The sequence below is a fragment of the Schistocerca cancellata genome, chromosome 11, assembly GCF_023864275.1.
Source record: "Schistocerca cancellata isolate TAMUIC-IGC-003103 chromosome 11, iqSchCanc2.1, whole genome shotgun sequence".
In the NCBI taxonomy this organism is placed as follows: Eukaryota; Metazoa; Arthropoda; class Insecta; order Orthoptera; family Acrididae; genus Schistocerca; species Schistocerca cancellata.
The window spans coordinates 38,216,544-38,240,752 of record NC_064636.1 but is presented as its reverse complement, the minus strand read 5'-3'; the positions used below and the strand labels follow the sequence as shown (position 1 = coordinate 38,240,752).

The 24,209-nt window shown below is 42.7% G+C and overlaps 2 protein-coding genes across 3 annotated transcripts in view; one reads left to right on the top strand and one right to left on the bottom strand.

The window, feature by feature from the left end:
- LOC126108485 (ankyrin-3-like) overlaps positions 1-24,209 on the top strand; it is a 512,755-nt gene that overhangs the window by 180,671 nt on the left and 307,875 nt on the right. The gene's annotated exons all lie outside the window — the stretch shown is intronic.
- LOC126108482 (uncharacterized) overlaps positions 1-24,209 on the bottom strand; it is a 95,599-nt gene that overhangs the window by 56,940 nt on the left and 14,450 nt on the right. For both annotated transcript variants that reach the window (XM_049913737.1, XM_049913738.1), the window contains 2 exons: positions 16,672-18,356; positions 15,042-15,170 (listed from right to left, as the gene is read on the bottom strand). In XM_049913737.1, coding sequence (XP_049769694.1) covers positions 15,042-15,170; positions 16,672-18,356 — 1,814 coding nt within the window. The remainder of the gene's footprint in view (positions 1-15,041; positions 15,171-16,671; positions 18,357-24,209) is intronic.

The following is a 24,209-nucleotide window of genomic DNA, read 5'->3' as shown; positions in this document are numbered from 1 at the left end:
CTGCTTATAGATGTTGACTCTGAAATTGCTGGTAAATCGGAGCACCACTTAAATAATTTGAAAATTCAGAGGCTTCCTTTACCAAGATACAGATTAGCTGGCTGTTTTTCAAGGAGTTCCTTGCGGGGTGGAGGAGTGGCTATGTATGTAAAAAACAGTATTCCATTTGAGTCCACAGACGTTCCATGACACTGCACTGAAAAGATATTGGAATGTTGCTGCAGCAGCAGTTGAGTTTAGTGAAACCAAACTTCTAATTGTTGTTGTTTATAGGTCCCCTAACTCTGACTTCAGAGCATTTCTGCTCAAGCTAGACAGGGTTCTTGATTCACTTTGTAGGAAGTACCAGAAATTAGTTATATGTGGTGACTTCAATATAAATTTTGTATATGACAGTGCAAGGAAAAGGATATCAGTAGAACTCCTTAACTCATATGATCTGATGCAGACTGTGTTGTTTTTCAACTAGGGTGCAGGGGAACAGTAGCACAGCCATAGACAATATTTTTATTCATTCTTGATTACTAAATGGGCATTCTGTTAGTAAAAGGGTGAATGGCCGTTCAGACCATGATACACAAATTTTAACACTAAAATGCTTTTGTACTCAAACAAATGTCACATATAATTACAAACTATGTAGGAAAGTTAATCCAGTAGCAACAGAGTTCTTTTTTTTTCTTTTTTTTTTTAACCTTGTCAAGGAACAAGAGTGGCAGGATGTTTATAGTGCTGATAATATACATGACAAATATTAATACTTCCCTTAACACATTTCTCATGCTTTTTGAGAGTTGCTTTCCATTAGAACATTCTAAATGGCATATTAGCAGTAAAATGTAACCTGGGAGGCTGACTAGTGGGATAAGGATATCCTGTAGAAGAAAGCGGGAATTATATCAAAATGTTAGAAGTAGTCACAATCAAGCCTATTACAAACAGTATTTTAAAGTGCTTAAAAATATTATTTGGACAGCAAAGAGTATTTGGTGTCCAAATAGAATAGCTAATTCATAGGATAAAATTAAAACCACAGGTTCAGTTGTGAAGGAAGTGTGATCAACAGCATAAGGTCAACGATATACAATCAGTTTGTAGTAAAAATATTTCTGTTACTGATGAATCAGATATACATTTACAGTATTTAACAATCATTTTCTGAGCATTGTTAGTGAATTAAATAAAGATTTAGTTTCTGCAGGGAATCATGGAACTCTCTTGGAAAATGCCTTTCTGAGACTGATGTCCGAAATATTCGTCTGTGATACAGACAAGGAGGAGACTGACTCAAAAATTAAATCACTGGAGACTAAGGACTCTCATGGATATGATGGAGTGCCTGGCAGAATATTAAAGTACTGTGCTGCACATGTCAGCCCTGTACTTAGCCATATTTTTAATTTTTCCTTTAGGAAAGATCAGTTTCCTGAATGATTAAAGCAACAGTAGTAAAGCCACTTTATAAAAAGGGAGAAAGGGATAATGCATACAATTTTACACCTATTTCTATGCCATCAGTATTTGCTAACATTATTGAAAAGGCTGTGTATGTAAGGTTAATTGATCATTTTATATCACATAATTTGCTATCAAATGTACAGTTCCGCTGAGACGCCCTGCTAAACTCACAGGACAGGACAGGTTGTTGGAATTGTGCAAGGGGGCCAAAATAAGTGGCTGTCAATTACACTTCAACACTTATAACTTTATTTATTTGACCAAGTATTACAGTACAAATTCTTGAACTTAGTTATCGGCTGAATACACCACACTATCTTTTACCTTACGAGCACAACAACTTTGATTTTTTTTTTAAAAAGGCTAAAAGCCATTAACTTAAAATTCAGACACCAAAAAGAATATTTAGAAGGCAGAAGGCCTCACATTAAGTAAGTTCTATAATTTGGCTGAAGGCCCAAAAATCTAACACTTGAAAAGCAAGGAACTTTAAAATTAAAGTGGCTGAAGGCCCATGACTTAAAAAACCACTAATACAATTCAACTTTAATTGAAAACCATCAGCTATGAGCCATACAAATACACACAACAGAAAATAAGAAAAGGCAGTGCAGCTAATGGTGCTCAGAAGTTTCAGGCATCGGCCAGCACTTGAAATACTAATTAGGTGAGACAGACAGTCGGCCCAACCATTCTCGATCCGACGACAACCCAACCAACGGACATTCAACGGACCCACCGACAAGGTAACTTGCACTCCACTCGACCAGCACACAACCGGGAGTTCAATGCAAACGTAAAAGGCAAGGACGCCCACAACCGAGCATACATTAAGCTGTCGAGCTACACACCGTGCCGGACAGCGACAACACGGTGAGGAAAGGACACTGTCTAAATTTGTGTTAACGGCCAGGGCAGGTAACCGGAACGTTAACAGTCACAAGGCAGAAAATTCCGCTGGTGCACTTCAATTGCAAATAACCAAATACAGTTATACTCCACCGGACGGTGGCTAAACCTTCGCAAACTCTTAACACACATGTTGTGCTCACGTGAATGTCCCAACAGCCAACAACGAGAACCAAATGGCACAATGTGAACAGTCTTGACTTGCTGGTAAATTAAACCCAAATTCAACTTTCGTGTCCAGTGTCGGTGAGCCACGGACCTCGTAGCAATGGGAACGGCCCCACACACTCTGATGTTGCGTAGAGACTGCCAGCGGGCCCGGCCAAACGACACCCCGCAGAACTTTTCCTCGCTGCTCCACGCCAACCGACCGACTGTCACATCAGCAAAGGGACAGCATAAAACAACTGATTAGTTGACATCACAAGCTACACACAGTTTATGAACACTTACACAAAGGACTAGACAATACTGATGGCAGCGACTGTGCAATAACAAGGACGAATCACCAATCAGCACACGCAGACAACCCATAAGCATCGCCAGCCGACATACACGTCGTCCGACAAGACGACCGACCGACGACCAATCGAGGTGGTCCGCACTCAAGTGACATGTATCGGCAATTGTCGGGCGAATCGTGGCTGTCCGGATCTCACTGCAGCCGCATCCTGACTGAATTCCCCCCCCAGTCAAACACTGGAAGGTCAGAACGCACTGCTAGTGCCTCCCAACTCACTGGCAGATCTGAACTAACTCCAAACACACGACAACTGGGAAGTAATAGCGGACAGCAAAGATAATACGCCAGGGCTTATATCGATAAGCGCCGCTGCTGCCGCTCACGGGCAGGCAAGGCGGCAACTCAGTGACACCAGTAATTGAAATTAACAGAACGAGGTGGTAGTACAGTAAAAACAGGATGACAAATGAGATATGGCACGAACACGAGCCACGCAGAGCTCATCCGCTTTAGAAGTCATTTAACAACTGAAAATGCTATAGTCTCTTTCCCCCGTCAGGTACCGGATGGGTTAAACAAAAGGTTTTGAACGCTAGGTATATTTTTTGATTTAACTCTGGCATTTGGTTGTGTTAACCACAAAAAATTGCTCCAGAAGTTGGACCATTACGGAATACGGGGAGTAGCTCACAATTGGTTCACCTCTTACTTTAACAACGGACAGCAAAAGGTCATTATTCACAGTGTTGAGAATGGCCCTGATGTGGGGTCTGAGTGGGATACGACTAAATGGGGGAGGGGGGGGGGGGGGGTGCCTCAGAGATCAGTTTCTTATTTATTTAAATGATATGCCCTATAGTATTACAGGTAATTGTAAAATATTTCTGTTTGCTGATGACATTAGCTCGGTAGTAAAGGATGTCATGTGCAACATTGGCTCTGTTTCAAACAGTGCAGTTCACGACATAAGTTGCTGGCTTGTAGAACATAAAGTAACAATAAATCACAGTAAGACTCAGTTTTTACAGTTTCTAACATGCAATTCAACAAAACCCGACATTTTAATTTCACAGAATGGGCATATGATTAGTGAAACTGAACTGTTCAAATTTCTGGGTGTTCAGATAAATAGTAAACTGTCATGGAAAGACCACGTTCAGGATCTTATTCGAAGACTTAATGCTGCCATTTTTACTATTCGAACGTATCTGAAGTGATCATTTGACATGAAAATTAGTCTACTTCGCTTATTTTCATTTGCTTATGTCGTACGGTATTACATCTTGGGGTAACTCTTCCCATTCTAAATGGATATTTTTGGCTCAGAAACGGGCAATAAGCGGTGAAAGTTCATGAACCCCTTGCCAACCCCTGTTCACTAGCCTGGGGATGTTGACACTGGCCTCTTAATATAGATATTCTTTACTGTCATTTCTTGTTACCAATATTAGCTTATTCCCAAGAACAAGTAGCTTTCACCCAGTTAATACTTGGCAGAAATCCAACATTGGGATCGGACTTCCTTAATCCTTTAAATGCTCTGGATGTGTTAACACGTGTGCCTTTGTACCTGTCCCTGTGCGCTCTGAACGTGTTTACGCACGCCACCAGTACTTCTACCTGGTACTCGTTCATCTCTGCCTTCATGAAGCCTTTTGTGCCTCTTGAAAACACGACATCTTGAAAGTGCCTCACCTGCATATGCATATGCATTGTCCACGTTTCACTACGGGTTTTCCCGAGCTTAACGCAGAACTTAATGTTCACTCTTTGCTCATCATAAGCACCCATCATGTCACAGTAATTGATGTGTCAAGAAACCAAACAATGAGTTGCTAAGCACAGCCCTGCAACCTAGTGAGTTTGCACGGCCAAGGTCATTTCAAGGCTGCAGGTAATATAATATTTGTTCCTTTATAGCATTGTAAACTCACAAAAAAAAAAAAAAAAACCTGTCCTGAAATTTTGCTGACATAAGGAGTACTTTCATTATTTGAGCCTTCAAGTTCATTTAATTTCATATGATGCTATGCTTTTGCTGTCCTAATTTTTCTGAACAAGATACGTTTCATTATCTGAATAAGCCACTAATAATGAAATTGAATAAATTAGAGAAATTACAAACATGAGAATTTAACATGCAACCCAGGAATCCACCACATAAGAACACATAAATAGAAAAGCTTTAAAGTTAAACACACTGACATCTACCTTTAATACTTTCCTAATAGCCTAAAATAAAGTTGAATTAAAACTACCATTGGGCTCAATTGGTTGACCCCACAAGTAAATTTGAATCTTACATAATTATGAAGTGAAATGTAATTACTGATGTTGTTACTTATTCACATGCCTGTTTTTATACACCCCTTACTGAGTAGTCATTTGGCTGCTAGAATTCAATCTGTTAATACCTGTGTGTCCGTGTCCACTCTTAGGTGTACAAAATTCATGCTTAGCTATCACCCGGGTAGTATCTCCACAATGGAACTTAGATTAGCATCTAAGTATAAAAGTTGGCATCTAGCTAGCAGCCAGCATTAAGAAAGAATGGCTATGAGTCACATGATATAAAGTCAGCATTCTCCAAGAAAAGGAAATGTGAAAATATTGAACAATCATATGATGATCAATTGGTTGCATTCCTTCCCTTCTGCAGTGCTACATTCAGCAAAACAGGCAGAGTCCTGGGAAGATGACGTATCAGATCTATTGTTTGACCTCCTAAGAAGTCTCAGACTCAAGATACCTGGGATTTATAACATCACTTGTAAGTGTGGATACAATTACATCAGTCAGTCCATTTGCACCATTTCCAACTGCCGTGCAGAACTTGAATGGCACATTAAAAGTTGAGAACTGGAGAAATCTGCTGTTACTGAACAGAGCCCCACAAACAAACATAAAATATTGTTCAGGCTCCCACATAATTCGATTCTGTAATTAAAGAGGCCATGGAAATAAGAAAGTGTGAGACAACCTCGAATCTTGACAACAGGTGTAATCTTAGTGGTGCACAAAAGCAAGCTCTCGATGCAGAGAAGACCCAGCAACATTCGTCGCAATTTTTACACTACGGCAGGAGCGATGGCACCACCAGTCTGGACAGTGACATCATCCGCGACAGCACGATGTAATTATCAACCAATCAGAAGCTGTCTCTGTGCTACGTGCTATGTGCCACCACAGTAGTAGTTTTGACAGTCAGTTACTCCTAACTAAGGCAATGGAGGTAATCCTCAAAAGGGCAAGGTTCTATCCTGAATTTATGAGTTTTCATCCTGGAATTGACATGGCAGGTTGAGTATACTTCAGACAATCTGTAGTGTTACATCAAAACAATGTAACCAAAACAAATATTGTGATACTTGTCAGTCAGAGCTAGTTCGGGAAAGTGCCCTGAAAAGCTGCTGTCACTGCCAAAAATTGTGAAGTGTGTATGTGCTAGCTTGTACTTTGTAAAATATAAACTAGCTTAATAACATTATAAGTATAGATGGAGAAGTAGAAACCTCTCTCATTGTGCTGACTTGCAGACAGTACTGTTGGCATATTCCGCATACTTTCGGTCACTTCTGTCCTATGGCATTGCGGCTAACACCAAACAACTATTTACTTTACATAAGTGTGCAGTAAGAATATTCTGCGTATAAGGAAACCAAACACCTTGCCAAAGCCTCTTCAGGGGCCTAAGAACTCCTGCACTTACATGATAATACATTTTTGTGATTAATAATAAGAGACAATTTGGAATCAACTCAGCAATTCACAACCACAACACTACAAGTACGAACAATTTTTGTACAGGCCATACCTTGTTCTCTAATATTAAGAGTGGAGTTTTATATTCTGGTGCAAAAGTCTGTAACACTCTGTCAGTGGACCCCTAAACACTTAAAAACAAAATGAAAGAATAATGTAGTCATAATATTTGGAATCAAAAATGCAAATTTCTCCAAATTCCATGTTCTATATAAAACAAAACTATCGTAAGCTCTGCCAGTATAAGGGCAGCTGTTAGTGACTGGTTAGCTATTTGGATTGCACATCACATCATAGTCATAACCTCTTGCTACGATCTGAAATGAGGGAGTTTTACAATTATAGTACAATTCCTCAGTGAAAAACACAACACAATGACCAGTTACTAGATTCTTACTAGATTCTAAACTATACATATATTTTTTTGGAAGGGCTGGCTTTTTTCCACAATATTTTTTTTTTAAATACCAAACGAAAGCGTTGGTATGTTGATAGAGACACTAACAAATACAAACACACACATAAAATTCACGTGTCTGCCTGTGTCAGTATATGAGCGGATGGATGTGTGTGTGTGTGTGTGTGTGTGTGTGTGTGTGTGTGTGCGCGTGAGCGCAAGTGTATACCTGTCCCTTTTTCCCCCTAAGGTAAGTCTTTTCGCTCCCGGGATTGGAATGACTCCTTACCCTCTCCCTTAAAACCCACATCCTTTTGTCTTTCCCTCTCCTTCCCTCTTTCCTGACGAAGCAACCGTTTGTTGCGAAAGCTTGAATTTAGTGTGTATGTTTATGTTTGTTTGTGTGTCTATCGACCTGCCAGCACTTTCGTTCGGTAAGTCACATCATCTTTGTTTTTAGATATATATATATATAATAGAGGGAATCATTCCACGTGGAAAAAATATATCTAAAAACAAAGATGATGTGACTTACCGAACGAAAGTGCTGGCAGGTCGATAGACACACAAACAAACACAAACATACACACAAAATTCAAGCTTTCGCAACAAACTGTTGCTTCATCAGGAAAGAGGGAAGGAGAGGGAAAGACGAAAAAGCATGTGGGTTTTAAGGGAGAGGGTAAGGAGTCATTCCAATCCCGGGAGCGGAAAGACTTACCTTGGGGGAAAAAAGGACAGGTATACACTCGCGCGCGCTTGTGTCTGTGTATGTGCGGATGGATGGATATGTGTGTGTGTGTGTGTGTGTGTGTGTGTGTGTGTGTGTGTGTGTGTGTGTGCGCACACACACACACACACACACACACACACACACACACACACATATATCCATCCATCCGCACATACACAGACACAAGCAGACATTTGTAAAGGCAAAGAGATTCAGCAGAGATGTCAGTCGAGGCAGAAGTACAGGGGCAAAGATGTTGTTGAAAGACAGGTGAGGTATGAACGGCGGCAACTTGAAATTAGCGGAGATTGAGGCCTGGCGGATAATGAGAAGAGAGGATATACTGAATGGCAAGTTCCCATCTCCGGAGTTCTGACAGGTTGGTGTTAGTGGGAAGTATCCAGATAACCCGGACGGTGTAACACCCAGATGTGCTGGCCGTGCACCAAGGCATGTTTAGCCACAGGGTGATCCTCATTACCAACAAACACTGTCTGCCTGTGTCCATTCATGCGAATGGACAGTTTGTTGCTGGTCATTCTGACATAGAAAGCTTCACAGTGTAGGCAGGTCAGTTGGTAAATCACATGGGTGCTTTCACACGTGGCTCTGCCTTTGATCGTGTACACCTTCTGGGTTACAGGACTGGAGTAGGTGGTGGTGGGAGGGTGCATGGGACAGGTTTTACACCAGAGGCGGTTACAAGAGCCAGAGGGTAGGGAAGGTGGTTTGGGGATTTCATAGGGATGAACTAAGAGGTTACGAAGGTTAGGTGGACGGGGAAAGACACTCTTGGTGGAGTGGGGAGGATTTCATGAAGGATGGATCTCATTTCAGGGCAGGATTTGAGGAAGTCGTATCCCTGCTGGAGAGCCACATTCAGAGTCTGATCCAATCCCGGAAAGTATCCTGTCACAAGTGGGGCACTTTTGTGGTTCTTCTGCGGGAGGTTCTGGGTTTGAGGGGATGAGGAAGTGGCTCTGGTTATTTGCTTCTGTACCAGGTCGGGAGGGTAGTTGCGGGATGCGAAAGCTGTTTTCAGGCTGTTGGTGTAATGGTTCAGGGATTCGGGACTGGAGCAGATTCGTTTGCCACGAAGACCTAGGCTGTAGGGAAGGGACCGTTTGATGTGGAATGGGTGGCAGCTGTCATAATGGAGGTACTGTTGCTTGTTGGTGGGTTTGATGTGGACGGACGTGTGAAGCTGGCCATTGGACAGATGGAGGTCAACGTCAAGGTAAGTGGCATGGGATTTGGAGTAGGACCAGGTGAATCTGATGGAACCAAAGGAGTTGAGGTTGGAGAGGAAATTATGGAGTTCTTCTTCTCTTGTCAAGGTGATGTGTTTTGTAAGAATGGACCTCTATTTCTTCACCCCTCATTCAGCCTGCTAGTTGGCAGAAAACCATCCTTGGATCCCAAACTGTGAATACTTTTGTTTCTGGCATGAAAACTGTGGACCTTTCCACAACAGTGAAAATAGTTGTCTAAATTGCAAGCTCCGTTACTGTTGCCCAGGAGGATAGACACACAAACAAACACACAAAATTCTAGCTTTCACAACCAACGGCTGCTTCGTCAGGAAGGAGGGAAGGAGAGGGAAAGAAGAAAGGATGTGGGTTTTAAGGGAGAGGGTAAGGAGTCATTCCAATCCCGGGAGCGGAAAGACTTACCTTATAGGGAAAAAAAGGACGGGTATACACTCGCACACACACACACACACGTATCCATCCACACATATACAGACACAAGCAGACATCCATACTAATACCATGTCACCCTCACAACACCCCCACAACGACCCCATTAAGTTTTCTTTACATTCCCTCCGAAAACATTCCTTCGCCCTAGCCAGATTACGCTCCCATATTTTATTTTCTCAGGTTTGTCTGACATTTGGCATTACCCCTAAAGGCCTCACACTTAAAGTTCCCATCTCTGGCTGCAACCCTTCTTTCCATCAGTCCCTATACCAGTTCCAAACTGAACAATCCATTGCCCACACCCACCTAATCCTTCACCTAGATGTCTGCTTGTGTCTGCATATATATATGTGTGTGTGTGTGTGTGTGTGTGTGTGTGTGTGTGTGTGTGTGTGTGTGTGTGTGTGCGCGCGCGAGTGTATACCCGTCCTTTTTTCCCCCTAAGGTAAGTCTTTCCGCTCCCAGGATTCGAATGACTCCTTACCCTCTCCCTTAAAACCCACATCCTTTCGTCTTTCCCTCTTCTTCCCTCTTTCCTGATGAAGCAGCCGTTGGTTGCGAAAGCAGAATTTTGTGTGTATGTTTGTGTGTCTATCGACCTGCCAGCGCTTTCTTTTGGTAAGTCACATCACCTTTGTGGGCTGGAATCATTTCAAGACCTCCTGGGCAACAGTAACGGAGCTTGCAATTTAGACAACTACACTCCTGGAAATGGAAAAAAGAACACATTGACACCGGTGTGTCAGACCCACCATACTTGCTCCGAACACTGCGAGAGGGCTGTACAAGCAATGATCACACGCACGGCACAGCGGACACACCAGGAATCGCGGTGTTGGCCGTCGAATGGCGCTAGCTGCGCAGCATTCGTGCACCGCCGCCGTCAGTGTCAGCCAGTTTGCCGTGGCATACGGAGCTCCATCGCAGTCTTTAACACTGGTAGCATGCCGCGACAGCGTGGACGTGAACCGTATGTGCAGTTGACGGACTTTGAGCGAGGGCGTATAGTGGGCATGCGGGAGGCCGGGTGGACGTACCGCCAAATTGCTCAACACGTGGGGCGTGAGGTCTCCACAGTACATCGATGTTGTCGCCAGTGGTCGGCGGAAGGTGCATGTGCCCGTCGACCTGGGACCGGACCACAGCGACGCACGGATGCACGCCAAGACCGTAGGATCCTACGCAGTGCCGTAGGGGACCGCACCGCCACTTCCCAGCAAATTAGGGACACTGTTGCTCCTGGGGTATCGACGAGGACCATTCGCAACCGTCTCCATGAAGCTGGGCTACGGTCCCGCACACCGTTAGGCCGTCTTCCGCTCACGCCCCAACATCGTGCAGCCCGCCTCCAGTGGTGTCGCGACAGGCGTGAATGGAGAGACGAATGGAGACGTGTCGTCTTCAGTGATGAGAGTCGCTTCTGCCTTGGTGCCAATGATGGTCGTATGCGTGTTTGGCGCCGTGGAGGTGAGCGCCACAATCAGGACTGCATACGACTGAGGCACACAGGGCCAACACCCGGCATCATGGTGTGGGGAGCGATCTCCTACACTGGCCGTACACCACTGGTGATCGTCAAGGGGACACTGAATAGTGCACGGTACATCCAAACCGTCATTGAACCCACCGTTCTACCATTCCTAGACCGGCAAGGGAACTTGCTGTTCCAACAGGACAATGCATGTCCGCATGTATCCCGTGCCACCCAACATGCTCTAGAAGGTTTAAGTCAACTACCCTGGCCAGCAAGATCTCCGGATCTGTCCCCCATTGAGCATGTTTGGGACTGGATGAAGCGTCGTCTCACGCGGTCTGCACGTCCAGCACGAACGCTGGTCCAACTGAGGCGCCAGGTGGAAATGGCATGGCAAGCCGTTCCACAGGACTACATCCAGCATCTCTACGATCGTCTCCATGGGAGAATAGCAGCCTGCATTGCTGCGAAAGGTGGATATACACTGTACTAGTGCCGACATTGTGCATGCTCTGTTGCCTGTGTCTATGTGCCTGTGGTTCTGTCAGTGTGATCATGTGATGTATCTGACCCCAGGAATGTGTCAATAAAGTTTCCCCTTCCTGGGACAATGAATTCACGGTGTTCTTATTTCAATTTCCAGGAGTGTATTTTCACTGTTGTGGAAAGGTCCACAGTTTTCATGCCAGAAGCAAAAGTATTCACAGTTTGGGATCCAAGGATGGTTTTCTGCCAACTAGCAGGCTGAATGAGGGGTGAAGAAATATGGGTCCATTCTTACAAAACACATCACCTTGACAATCATCAGCCCTCATAAAGAACAAACATGAGAAACAAATTTTTTGTTGCTAAATGCCTCAATTGGTCACAAAAAGATATTAATTGCTCTATTGATGTATATAATCCAGTATAAACTTTACTACCTACTCCTTTCCAAATTTTATTTAAATATGGCATGTCTTTCCATACACCTTTGATTCTTATTTTTCCTTACTGCAGAGTTTATGTATACGAGGCTGAGTACATACACATTACTTGCCATACAGCTAGTATAAATACACACTGGCTTTGCACTCACACGCACAACAAACACAAACTTAAATAATCTGACTAGTGTTACTGTATGCCACATGTGCGTCTGACATATTCTCAGACGTTTGAAGGCTACAGAATGACTGTATCACTTGCACATAAATAATTACTTTCAGTTCCGACATTTGCCTTTAGCCTGTTATTTATTGATTTCTTTTTCTGTAGTCAGATACCTCATTCAAGACATAAATTCAGATGTCCCTGGACCAAAAGTTGTTCAATTGTATGAACAGAAAGAACATGGATACTGCACAGCTGACTTCATTTGTTGTAATACCTTACATTACTATTCACCAATATCACCATTATTACTATTATTATCATCATCATTATTATTAAATGATGTGGTATTCGTGTACTGAGCTTATTGGTGTCTGCAACTTCAACAGCCTTGGGCAATATTCAGCCAGCTGGCTCCAATAACGTCAACAGGTCTGGCGGTCCTCCTTGTGGTCTGTCTCTCGGATTCCATTCCAGCACAGTCTTCATCTATCAGTTATTATTCTTATAGCAACATGCCAACCCACTGCCATTTCACAGTACCTATTATCTCCAGGATGTATTTGATGTCAGTAATGTACCTGATGCCTTCTGTCCTCCTTTTTGTCTTTTCTTGTGATCCCAGCCAACCTTTCCATGCTTCATGGTGTATTTGTGATGTCTCCAGACCTAGCAGCTGAAAGTCAACACGGGGAGGACATTCTGGACACAAACGATTTTTTCAGTTTTACTACCAAGTTTCACTTGAAGATACTTGAATGTCTTCCAAATGCTTGCCAGCATAGATCAATGTGTCGAAACATTTCAGATATTATGTCTCCAGTCGTATTTACAAGCTGGCCGGCATAGATGTAGTCGCTGGAAGTGTACAGTAGTGTATTTCTAAACTGTACATTTCTTACCATTCTCCACTTCTTAGGCATAGCTTCTGTCTAGGAAAGGTCTAGTTCAGTCCAGCTGCCTCACATGCAATACCGACATCTGTAGTTCTTCAAAACTGTTTGCCAAGTGCCCAATGTCTACTGTTAAATCTCAGGTTGTTAATTATCTTCCTACTGAATAAAATTCATTTTTCTTTTAAGTTTAATTTCATCACAGCCATTTCCAGTATGACAGAACAGATTAGGAAAGATGAACTCACCTTATTTTACTCCTCTTTGATTGGAAAGTCCCAAGTAGGTTCTTTGACATTAATGAAAGATGTAGGTTTTGTATATGTGCTACAGGGCTCTAACATAAGCCACCTCTAACCCCTCACTCAGCTATGGCTTACACAACAACTCGATAGCTAATTCAGTCCAAGGCCTTTACAAAATTCACTAAATCTACCACAGAGGCATCCAGTATTTGTTTAATTTCTGCAGAAAAAACTATGTTGAAGTTTGCCAAATCTGCTATGGAAACTAGCTTGCTCAAGTATTATACATCTATTATTGAATTAAAGCCCCCCCCCCCCCCCCCTGACCCCAATCATATTTTTCTGTCTGTTTGTGGAGATAACTCTCAAGAAGTACTGTAGGGTTTTTTATACAATTTTCATTAGCACAGACTAAATCATGACGAAGGTTTGTGTATATCATTTATTCTCATTATACCAGGCAAGTTGTCTGGCTGTAGATACTACACTTGCAAAGCTGCTGGCATTGGTAGTTATTATTATTATTATTATTATTATTATTATTATTATTAGGTTGAGGCGTAAGTTTATAGCACTTTTGTTTCGCATGTTTATATTCCAGTTGCTATGGTTTTATTTATTGACTGACTTTTTTTTTTTTCATTTATAGTTTAATGTTGCTATCTGAGTTTACATACATTTTGTCATTTCGACCAAATAAGTGAAGCTGTGGACGCTATTTTATAGAGTGCCAAATGAAGAAATCAGAATATTTCACACATATTCTTTTGAGTTCAACAAGGGATGATAGCAGTGAAAACAGCCAGAAACATTTGCACTGTGTATGGGGATAATGACATTGGATAAAGCATGGGAAGAAAATGCTATTCTCATTTTAAGAAGGATCATTTTGACATTAGTAACTCTCCACATTCAGGAAGACCTTCAAGGTTTGACAAAGACTGTTTAAACGCATTAATTCACAATGATCCACAACAGTGTACTTGATAAATGGCAAATGTGATGAACTGTGATCACTGCAGCATCATCATGTGACATTTGGATGCAATGGGGAATGTTCAAAAATTGGGTGTACGGGTACCGAATGCTCTAAGTCAAAATCATAAAAATCAGTGGGTGGCCGTATGTTCATCTCTGCTTGCTCGTCATCATTTGGCTTGTGAACAACACCAACCAGTCCTATCCCATATTGTCACTGGTGGTGAGAAATGGTTGAGCCCAAACAAAGTAGCAACTCCCCGTATGAAGACCTGCACGCTTCCAGAAAAGATAACGTTATGCTTCTGATGGAACAGTGATGGTGTTGCACTACAAACTGCTTCCCTGAGATGTAACCATCACTGCTCATATTTATTGTCAACAACTGAGACATCTTGCACATGCAATCTGAGAACGATGACCAAGAACACTGTGAAAAGTGATGCTATGCCACAGTAATGCCCGCCCACGTTCCTCTTGACTGACGAAAAACGCTATACAGGAGTTGGGTTGGTAAGTCATTCCGTAGCCACCTTATTCACCTGATGTCGCACCCTCAGATTTTCACCTTTTCTGCTCTCCATCGAACAAGCTTCAAGGATCTTCTTTTCTGGATGGGGATGCACTCCGAACGTGACTTAACGAGTTCTTTGCCTCAAAAACACATGAATCAAAAGCTGCCGAATCAGACAGTTAACCCAGTGTTAGCAAACTGTTGCAAGTAGTCAAAGCGAATATATTATAAGACTAAAGTCTTTGTATAAACACAGCAGATACACGAAGACCCACGGAAAAGCACTACAAACTTATGCACCAACCCTATATATTACATGGCCGTGCACAAATGATTCAATTCGAGCTCATATTCTGTTTATACGGTTTGTGCAGTAGTGCTACCAACTAACGACACCCTCCACACCAACACTCGTTGTACCTGGCAGCGATGCTCCGCATGGCTCCTATAAGCCTCCACACATCACCACGATTCGCTGCCTTGCCAGAGTCCTTGCCTCCCCGGGTGGCACCTGAGCCTACCCTCACTCTGACCTCTGTTGTCTCCAACCTGCAAGAGACATCTCTAGTCAGCTATATACTGTCTTTATCATTTTTTATTTTACACAAACAATCACACAACCATTTCTCAGTCTTGTGGCCGTGTTCCACAGACTTTCGGTATGTAAAAAAAAAACAGGAGACAAAGGATTATTGCAGAACATATAAACTCAGTCAAGTAACTATCTACTTCTTGATAAATAAGAATATAGTTATACCTAAAGACACATGGTGCAACTGATGATTTAATATTCCCCACACATTGTCAATAATACTAATTGCTATGGCAAAAATCACCTGAGAATGATAAACATTAATCACAAATAAGAAGTAAACTACCAAAGAAAGACAGCATGAATGACAACTGTACATGGTTACTTGGCAGCAATTACAGGTTTTGTGAGGATTCTTGTCTCCACTTTTTACCTATCACAGTCTGACGACAGACACTGTCTCGTCCCTTAAAGCAACCTAATCCACTTGAATCTGCTACTGTATTCAAACCTTGGTCTCTCACTACTTTGCACTTGTACTCCATTACCAAACTGATGATTCCTAGATGCCTGAGGATGTGTCCTATTAATTGATCCGTTCCTTTAATCAACTTCTGCCATAAATTTCTTTTCTCACTAATTCCCTTTAGCACATCTTCATTCGTAGTACGATCTACTCATATTATCGTCAGCACCACGCTTCAGACGCTTTTGTTCTCTCTAGTCTGACGTGCTTACTGTCGGTGTCAAACTTCTGTACGAGCCTACACTGCAGACAGACACCTGCAGAACAAACTTTCTGATGAAAATTTATATTCCATGTTAGCAAATTTAACTATTTCAGAGTATCTGTGTCTGCATTTAATATCCTCTCTGCACTGGCCATCATCAGTCACTCTACTGGCCACACAGCAAAAGTCATTGACTACTTTTACTGTGTCATTTCACAATCTAATTGCCTCGGCAATGTCTCATTCCATTATCTTAAATTTCACACTTCTGTGTATCGTCGAATTGGACTGTACACCATTGCTTCAAAAATCATTTAAATGGGCTTATTTCATATAGTTTTATGCTGGCATGATTTTGATTAATAACATGATTAATCAAAACATATTTCCTTGTACCTCCCAGTAATTCAAACACTTTTTAAAACACTAATTACACAGGACCTGCTTTATTGGTGTGAAATTAAAGTAGTGTTCTTTGTTACATTGTTAAATAACAAATTAAATCTTTAAATTAAAATAGCACAAGAATTATTACATAAATTAGACAAAATAAAACACATTTCTATCCAGGAAACATTGTATTTTAAACCACCGCTTCAGTGAGAGTGTGCTCCAAACATTAAAGCAAATGAAGTCTTGACTGACAATGAGCAAAATGGTGTATGTATTCAACTGAATGGAGACTTCACAACAAATGACAAAGTGTGTACGGGAGTCTCTACCACAAAATGCAAAGATGACTACATTTAAAATTCATGCGATACCCAGTGACAACAGGAAAACATACCTATCACCAATGCAGGTTCCAATCTCGGCCAGATGTCCTGTCCCTTCACTCACAGCACACACTGCTCCACCGAGACCTTCACGTGTTTCGTGCGAGCCTCCGCTCTCGGTCTCAGTCACAGCCACGACCCCACTTTCCAGATGACCTGCCCTGTAACTGCTACCTTCCGTGTCTCCCGTACCGCCCGACTGCGTCCAGGCATCCGTCACAGCCGTCAGTACCCGGTCGCCACCGTCACAGCTCGTCTGTGTGCACTTGTCGCAGTGCCTCCTCTGGACCCCGCCACTCCCCACAGGCACCTCGGCGGCAGTCCGGGTGCCACTGCCACAGAAGGCACTCTGCAGTTTCTGGAAGACGTCAAACATCCTCCTCTGCTTGTGAGCCACCTCACCCACATCTGCCGCCAGCTTTAGCAGCAGCTCTGTGTGGCGGTTCTGCAGGTGGAACAGTGCCCTTATAAGAGGGTCCGACACTGGGACCCGCGACGCTTCGAGCCCCTCCGCAGTGCGTGCGTTTCCGAAGTCCGTGAGCGTCGATCCCGCGGAGCTCCCCCTCTTTGAACGACTGGGACTGTCGCGCGTTTCAGAATTGCCGACTGTGAGGAGTTCTCTCTCCCTCACATTTATTCCAAGATTTTTGCACGGAACTGATCCCGGGTCACTTTCTTTCACCAGTTTGTTTTTCCACTTCCGTCTGCGCCTTCCCAAACTGAGAGGAGAACCGTCACTTAGGCTGCAGTCTGACGAAATAAAACCTTTGTGTGGCCCTGTAGATTTTTCTCTTTCCTTCTGAAAGTCGAAAGCCTGGGGTACCCGCAGGCCGCTTACATCCGAGGCGACGTACCCCGCCCCTCCGAGTGCACCCCGATCGGACGAATCGACGTAGCGAGCGACTCCTCCCTGTCGGTCCCAGTGACCCGGTGGAAAGCTGCCACGCTCCTCTTCCACACCCTGTATCTCTCCTCCAGGTGCAGTGACTGTCGCCGAAACGGTACTGTCACACTGGACGCCCGTAATGTCGGGCAAATCCTGTGTGGGACGTCCCGTACACTCCACAACATCCCCGAGACGCTGATGTGGCACTGCAGCGGTGCCTCCCTGCAGCTCAGCATAGTGCCGATCCGACATCTCAACACGAGTCTGAGAATTTGTCACTTTGCTCCTTTTGAGACCATATTGGTATTTTTTTGCAAACGGGTCTGTGTCAGAATCGAGGAAATTATCGGTGGTACTTTTTCCAAATGACTCACCTCTTTCTCTCATTTCCTGCACTGCAACCGAGTTCTTATACCTGAGTCGATCGGCTTTACGAGTTCCGTCCCCCGTCTTCTGCCCCAGACACATATTCCCTGCCCTGACGGACCCTGAACCGGTCCTTCCTGAAAAATTCTCAGCACTTCTCTCTTCAAACTCCTCAAAATCTGGTCTCCTCTCACTGAAATCAGCTGATATGCGCCGGTGATCACTCTGCTCAAAGTTGCAGGGATCGACAACTGTCTTTGTCTCCACTTTGTATGCCTTTACCCATGAAGGGACAGCTTTCTCTTGTATGCTGTGGTGTAAAATATCTTCAGTGTTTGAAGTTTCCTGTGGAGTTTTCACCACTTTGGCAGATGCCTTTGGTGCTTCGAACAGCCCACATCCGAAAACCAGAGATGCGTCTGGCACACATGGCTCGAAGAGGATCTAAAAGAAACAAATGTTTGTAAGTGAACAAGGTACAGTTTATGCTCAACATGACTGAGTTTTTGTATGCTGAGCTGTAAAGACTGTCATAGATAGCAAGGTCACAACGAGGTTACAACATCGCCTCTTCTCAATTCTTGTCAGAAAAATCACATGAAAATCTAAACAGAAAAAGGAGTGTAGGTCAAGTGAACAGAAAAGACAAGACAGCTTAAACTGCTAGTAACACTCATAGAATTAATGGTGTACTTCTGGGAACTCAGCCCCGTCGTAGTTTCCACTTTATGCAAAATATTTTGACAGTAAAACCAGTCAAAGTAGTATCCCTCTTTACAATAGTCCCACTTTGTAAATCCTTGGAAGTAATCAATTGTTTCACCTAACTTTTTAGGCATATTCTGACATCAACTCCTTTCCTTTATGCCACAAATTATTATTAACATACTGTTGGTGTTGCAGCAGTTAGCCCTTATGCCTGTAGTCACAAATCCATACGTGGAACATTTTGAAGGAAAGGCACTGGAATCTGCAAAGTTCAAACCAATGAGTCTGTTGATACATGCACGACATGTTTATCATGTGACCGCATGGAAAGGAAAACCTTTATGAATGTTTGGAATATCTTAACTCTATCAATCCTTATACACAATTTATGACAGAGCTTAGAAAAAAAAAAGAGGCTGGCTACCTTTCCTTGATTTGTTGGTTAAGACAAAACTGGGCAAAATCCTTGGGTCACAGTGTACATAGGAAACATGCACACACTTTTTTATATCTCTGCACCTCAAGCCGTCACCACTCCTCACAGACAAAATTGATGCTGAAGACTCTGGTCTATGAAGTTCTTTACACTAGCAGACAAGGAGTGGCTTATGAAAGTATTACACACCCTCGAACAGTCTCCCTAAGGGATGCAGACTCATTCAACAGGCTTTGCAGTCAACATCAAGATTGCAAAAGAAAGAGGTTGAGACACACAGAAAAAGAGAACTAAGAATCACTTATCTACCTCGCACTGGCCCAGTATCTGGAGTGACTGGGGACTCCTACGGAAATATGGCTTTCAGTGTCTTTCAATATCGTCAACAAAGATAAAAAGTCTTCTTTGTAATGTTAATGACGCTCTAGGTCTCTGAGAGCCAAGTGTGTACTGCATTCCACACAAATGTCTTACACGGTGCAAGCTATTAGAACAGTTGATGAGAGGTTTGAGGAACGTCACGGATACACCAGACTAAAACAACTGTACAAATCGATGGTTGCCAAGCACTGTCTCAAATACACTCATCACCAGACGAGTATTGTGGTGCAAACACCAAGCTTCTGAGGCAATGTAATTAAGGAGACTACTGAAACAAAGACGTCAGACAAACTAATAAATGGGTACGGATACCTTAATTTTAACAAGGTTTGGGGCTAGACACTCAATTCAGTAAGATCTTGCTGGCTATCATCTATCATTTCTGCGACAAGCTGCAAGAGTGTGAACTTAACCTAACAGCGCACACTTTGAAAAACTCGGGAAAGTCAAAAGACACAGTGGGCATCCAGAGTCGACTCACAATCGGGTACGAATAGCGGCATGAGACCAAATACAGTTCATAGTGTGGTTGGAGCTCAGGCAGCAATTACACAAGGCGGCACAATTCGCAGCACCTGAAGAAGACAAGTGGGTCAGTCGTCAAAATATTGGGTATAAAATGGACAGAATTCAGCTGAGCCACCCAGAAGTACACTGCTATTCAGGCAAGCTGAGGAAACCTGTGAGGTCACAAAACACATAAAAAATAACTGGGAGGGAACACACACACACACACACACACACACACACACACACACACACACACACACACACAGAGAGAGAGAGAGAGAGAGAGAGAGACAAGACAATAATGACTACAAATTGGAAAAAAAGTAGTGTCCTATAAACTTATACCTATGAACTAATACTCGTTGAGATACAGGCTGTACTACTTGCGTGGTGAGCAGTCAGCAATCAGTGGTGTAAGCTATGTTGGCTGGGTTCAACTCTGTTTCTGGCCCTCCGACTATGATATTCTTGTCAGACTTGGCACTTGCAACTGTCTCCAACAAGAGTCATTCCATATGCATCATTTCAAGTTGTGCAGGCCTGAGTAGAAGACCAATGTTGCTGCAGTTAGTGAAAAACGAGCCCTACTGTTCCACACAATGATGGAAAACAATACAGCTTTAGAAGCAGAGCACAATCCTGCATTGAGATAGTCATTGTGAACATCGCAGCCATGAAAAGAGGACAAGCTGTGTACCCAGTGTGTGTATACCAACTTCAACGGGTCGTGCGCATGACAGGTGTTTTCATTTACGTAAATATTTTTTTTTTTCTTCTTCCATATGTCTTCCCCCCCTTCTCCGATAATATTCCACTGCGATCTGACGTCATTCTGACCAGTGGTCTTATTTCTAGTGTTTCAAAAGTTTAACTTTAATTATAATCACCCTGTATTATACTTCTCTATGTGAATGGTACCTTGTTGTTGTTGTGGTCTTCAGTCCTGAGACTGGTTTGATGCAGCTCTCCATGCTACTCTATCCTCTGCAAGCTTCTTCATCTCCCAGTACCTACCGCAGCCTACATCCTTCTGAATCTGCTTAGTGTATTCATCTCTTGGTCTCCCTCTATGATTTTTACATTCCACAGTGCCCTCCAATACTAAATTGGTGATCCCTTGATGCCTCAGAACATGTCCTACCAACCGATCCCTTCTTCTGGTCAAGTTGTGCCACAAACTTCTCTCCTCCCCAATCCTATTCAATACCTCCTCATTAGATATGTGATCTACCCATCTAATCTTCAGCATTCTTCTGTAGCACCACATTTCGAAAGCTTCTATTTTCTTCTTGTCTAAACTATTTATCGTCCATGTTTCACTTCCACACATGGCTACTCTCCATACAAATACTTTCAGAAATGACTTCCTGACACTTAAATCTATACTCGATGTTAACAAATTTCTGTTCTTCAGAAACGCTCTCCTTGCCATTGCCAGTCCACATTTTATATCCCCTCTACTTCGACCATCATCAGTTATTTTGCTCCCCAAATAGCAAAACTCCTTTACTACTTTAAGTGTCTCATTTCCTAATCTAATTCTCTCAGCATCACCCGACTTAATTCGACTACATTCCATTATCCTCGTTTTGCTTCTGTTGATGTTCATCTTATATCCTTCTTTCAAGACACTGTCCATTCCGTTCAACTGCTCTTGGAAGTCCTTTGCTGTCTTTGACAGAATTACAATTTAAACGGCGAACCTCAAAGTTTTTATTTCTTCTCCGTGGATTTTAATACCTACTCCGAACTTTTCTTTTGTTACCTTTATTGCTTGGTCAATATACAGATTGAATAACATCGGGGAGAGGCTACAACCCTGTCTCACACCCTTCCCAACCACAGCTTCCCTTTCATGTCCCTCGACTCATAACTGCCATCTGGTTTCTGTACAAATTGTAAATTGCCTTTTGCTCCCTGTATTTTACCCCTGCCACCTTCAGAATTTGAAAGAGAGTATTCCAGTCGACATTGTCAAAAGCTTTCTCTAAGTCTACAAATGCTAGAGAAGTAGGTTTGCCTTTCCTTAATCTTTCTTCTAAGATAAGTCTTAGGGTCAGTATTGCCTCACGTGTTCCAACATTTCTACAGAATCCAAACTGATCTTCCCCGAAGTCGGCTTCTACCAGTTTTTCCATTCGTCTGTAAAGAATTCGCCTAAGTATTTTGCAGCTGAGACTTATTAAACTGATAGTTTGGTAATTTTCACATCTTTCAACATCTGCTTTCTTTGGGATTGGAATTATTATATTCTTCTTGAAGTCTGAGGGTATTTCGCCTGTCTCATACATCTTGCTCACCAGATGGTAGAGTTTTGTCAGGACTGGCACTCCAAAGGTTGTCAGTAGTTCTAATGGAATGTTCTCTACTCCCGGGGCCTTGTTTCAACTCAGGTCATTCAGTGCTCTGTCAAACTCTTCATGCAGTATTGTATCTCCCATTTCATCTTCATCTACATCCTCTTCCATTTCCATAATATTGTCCTCAAGTACATCACCCTTGTATAGACTCTCTATATACTCCTTCCACCTTTCTGCTTTCTCGTCTTTGCTGAGAACTAGGTTTCCAACTGAGCTCTTGATATTCATACAAGTGGTTCTCTTTTCTCCAAAGGTCTCTTTAATTTTCCTGTAGGCAGCATCTATCTTACCCCCAGTGAGATCAGCCTCTACATCCTTACATTTGTCCTCTAGCCATCCCTGCTTAGCCATTTTACACTTCCTGTCGATCTCATTTTTGAGACATTTGTATTCCATTTTGCCTGCTTCATTTACTGCATTTTTATATTTTCTCCTTTCATCAATTAAATTCAATAATTCTTCTGTTACCCAAGGATTTCTACTTGCCCTCGTCTTTTTACCTACTTGATCCTCTGCTGCCTTCACTACTTCATCCCTCAGAGCTAACCATTCTTCTACTACTGTATTTCTTTCCCCCATTCCTGTCAATTGTTCCCTTATGCTCTCCCTGAAACTCTGTACAACCTCTGGTTTAGTCAGTTTATCCAGGTCCCATCTCCTTAAATTCCCACCTTTTTGCAGTTTCTTCAGTTTTAATCTACAGTTCATAACTAATAGATTGTGGTCAGAGTCCACATCTGCCTCTGGAAATGTCTTACAATTTAAAACCTGGTTTCTAAATCTCTGTCTTACCATTATATAATCTATCTGAAACCTGTCAGTATCTCCAGACTTCTTCCATGTATACAACCTTCTTTCATGAATCTTGAACCAAGTGTTAGCTATGATTAAGTTGTGCTCTGTGCAAAATTCTACCAGGCGGCTTCCTCTTTCATTTCTTACCCCCCATCCATAGACACCTACTACGTTTCCTTCTCTCCCTTTTCCTACTACCGAATTCCAGTCACCCATGACTATTAAACTTTTGTCTCCCTTCACTACCTGAATAATTTCTTTTATCTCATCATACATTTCATCAATTTCTTCATCATCTGCAGAGCTAGTTGGCATATAAACTTGTACTACTGTAGTAGGCATGGGCTTCGTATCTATCTTGGCCACAATAATGGGTTCACTATGCTGTTTGTAGTAGCTTACCCGCATTCCTATTTTTTTTATTCATTATTAAACCTACTCCTGCATTACCCCTATTTGATTTTGTATTTATAGCCCTGTATTCACCTGACCAAAAGTCTTGTTCCTCCCACCACCGAACTTCACTAATTCCCACTATATCTAACTTTAACCTATCCATTTCCCTTTTTAAATTTTCTAACCTATCTGCCCGATTAAGGGATCTGACATTCCACGCTCCAATCCATAGAACGCTAGTTTTCTTTCTCATGATAATGAAGTCCTCTTGAGTAGTCCCCACCCGGAGATCCGAATGGGGGACTATTTTACCTCCGGAATATTTTACCCAAGAGGACGCCATCATCATTTCACCATACAGTAATGCTGCATGCCCTCGGGAAAAATTACGGCTGTAGTTTCCCCTTGCTTTCAACCGTTCACAGTACCAGCCCAGCAAGGCTGTTTTGGTTAGTGTTACAAGGCCAGATCAGTCAATCACCAAAACTGTTGCCCCTGCAACTACTGAAAAGGCTGCTGCCCCTCTTCAGGAACCACACGTTTGTCTGGCCTCTCAACAGATACCCCTCCATTGTGGTTGCTCTTGCGGTACGGCTATCTGTATCGCTGAGGCACGCAAGCCTCCCCACCAACGGCAAGGTCCATGGTACCTTATCTGTAAATAAAATACGAGCTTTGAAGTGTAGATCTTCTAAGGTGGCATGACAGCAT